Source organism: Propithecus coquereli, unplaced genomic scaffold (assembly GCF_000956105.1).
Source record: "Propithecus coquereli isolate 6110/MARCELLA unplaced genomic scaffold, Pcoq_1.0 Scaffold155, whole genome shotgun sequence".
NCBI classification, from domain to species: Eukaryota; Metazoa; Chordata; class Mammalia; order Primates; family Indriidae; genus Propithecus; species Propithecus coquereli.
The window spans coordinates 4,563,693-4,564,035 of NW_012139969.1; the positions used below are offsets into that span (position 1 = coordinate 4,563,693).

Below are 343 nucleotides of genomic sequence, written 5' to 3' on the forward strand. Positions count from 1 at the left end.
GTCTTGCTCTTGCTCAGGCTGGTCTCAAACTCCTGAGCTCAAACGATCCGCCTGCCTCAGCCTCCCAGAGTGCTAGGATTACAGGTGTGAGCCACCATGCCCAGCCAACAATTTTTAATGCTAAATATCTCTGGTCCTTTAAGTCCAGTTTTCTTCTTGAGAGGCATAGTACTTCCCTTCAAAGAAAATATTAGTATGTTTTTTCTCTTTATTTTCTTCTTCCCTCCTAATTCTAAAAAATCTGTGCATTCTTAACGCTACTCCCAACTTTGGAGATGAGATGAAACTAACTCATCAAGAAGGAAAAGAGAAATGAGAAGAGAAAGAAGAAAAGGGTGAGTAC

The 343-nt window shown here is 41.1% G+C and overlaps 1 protein-coding gene across 1 annotated transcript in view; it reads right to left on the reverse strand.

The window, feature by feature from the left end:
* The window catches only part of LRRC49 (leucine rich repeat containing 49), a 178,135-nt gene that overhangs the window by 65,534 nt on the left and 112,258 nt on the right, over nt 1–343 (reverse strand). The window contains exon 9 of the mRNA XM_012640557.1: nt 195–223. Within this exon, the coding sequence (XP_012496011.1) occupies nt 195–223 (29 nt within the window). The remainder of the gene's footprint in view (nt 1–194; nt 224–343) is intronic.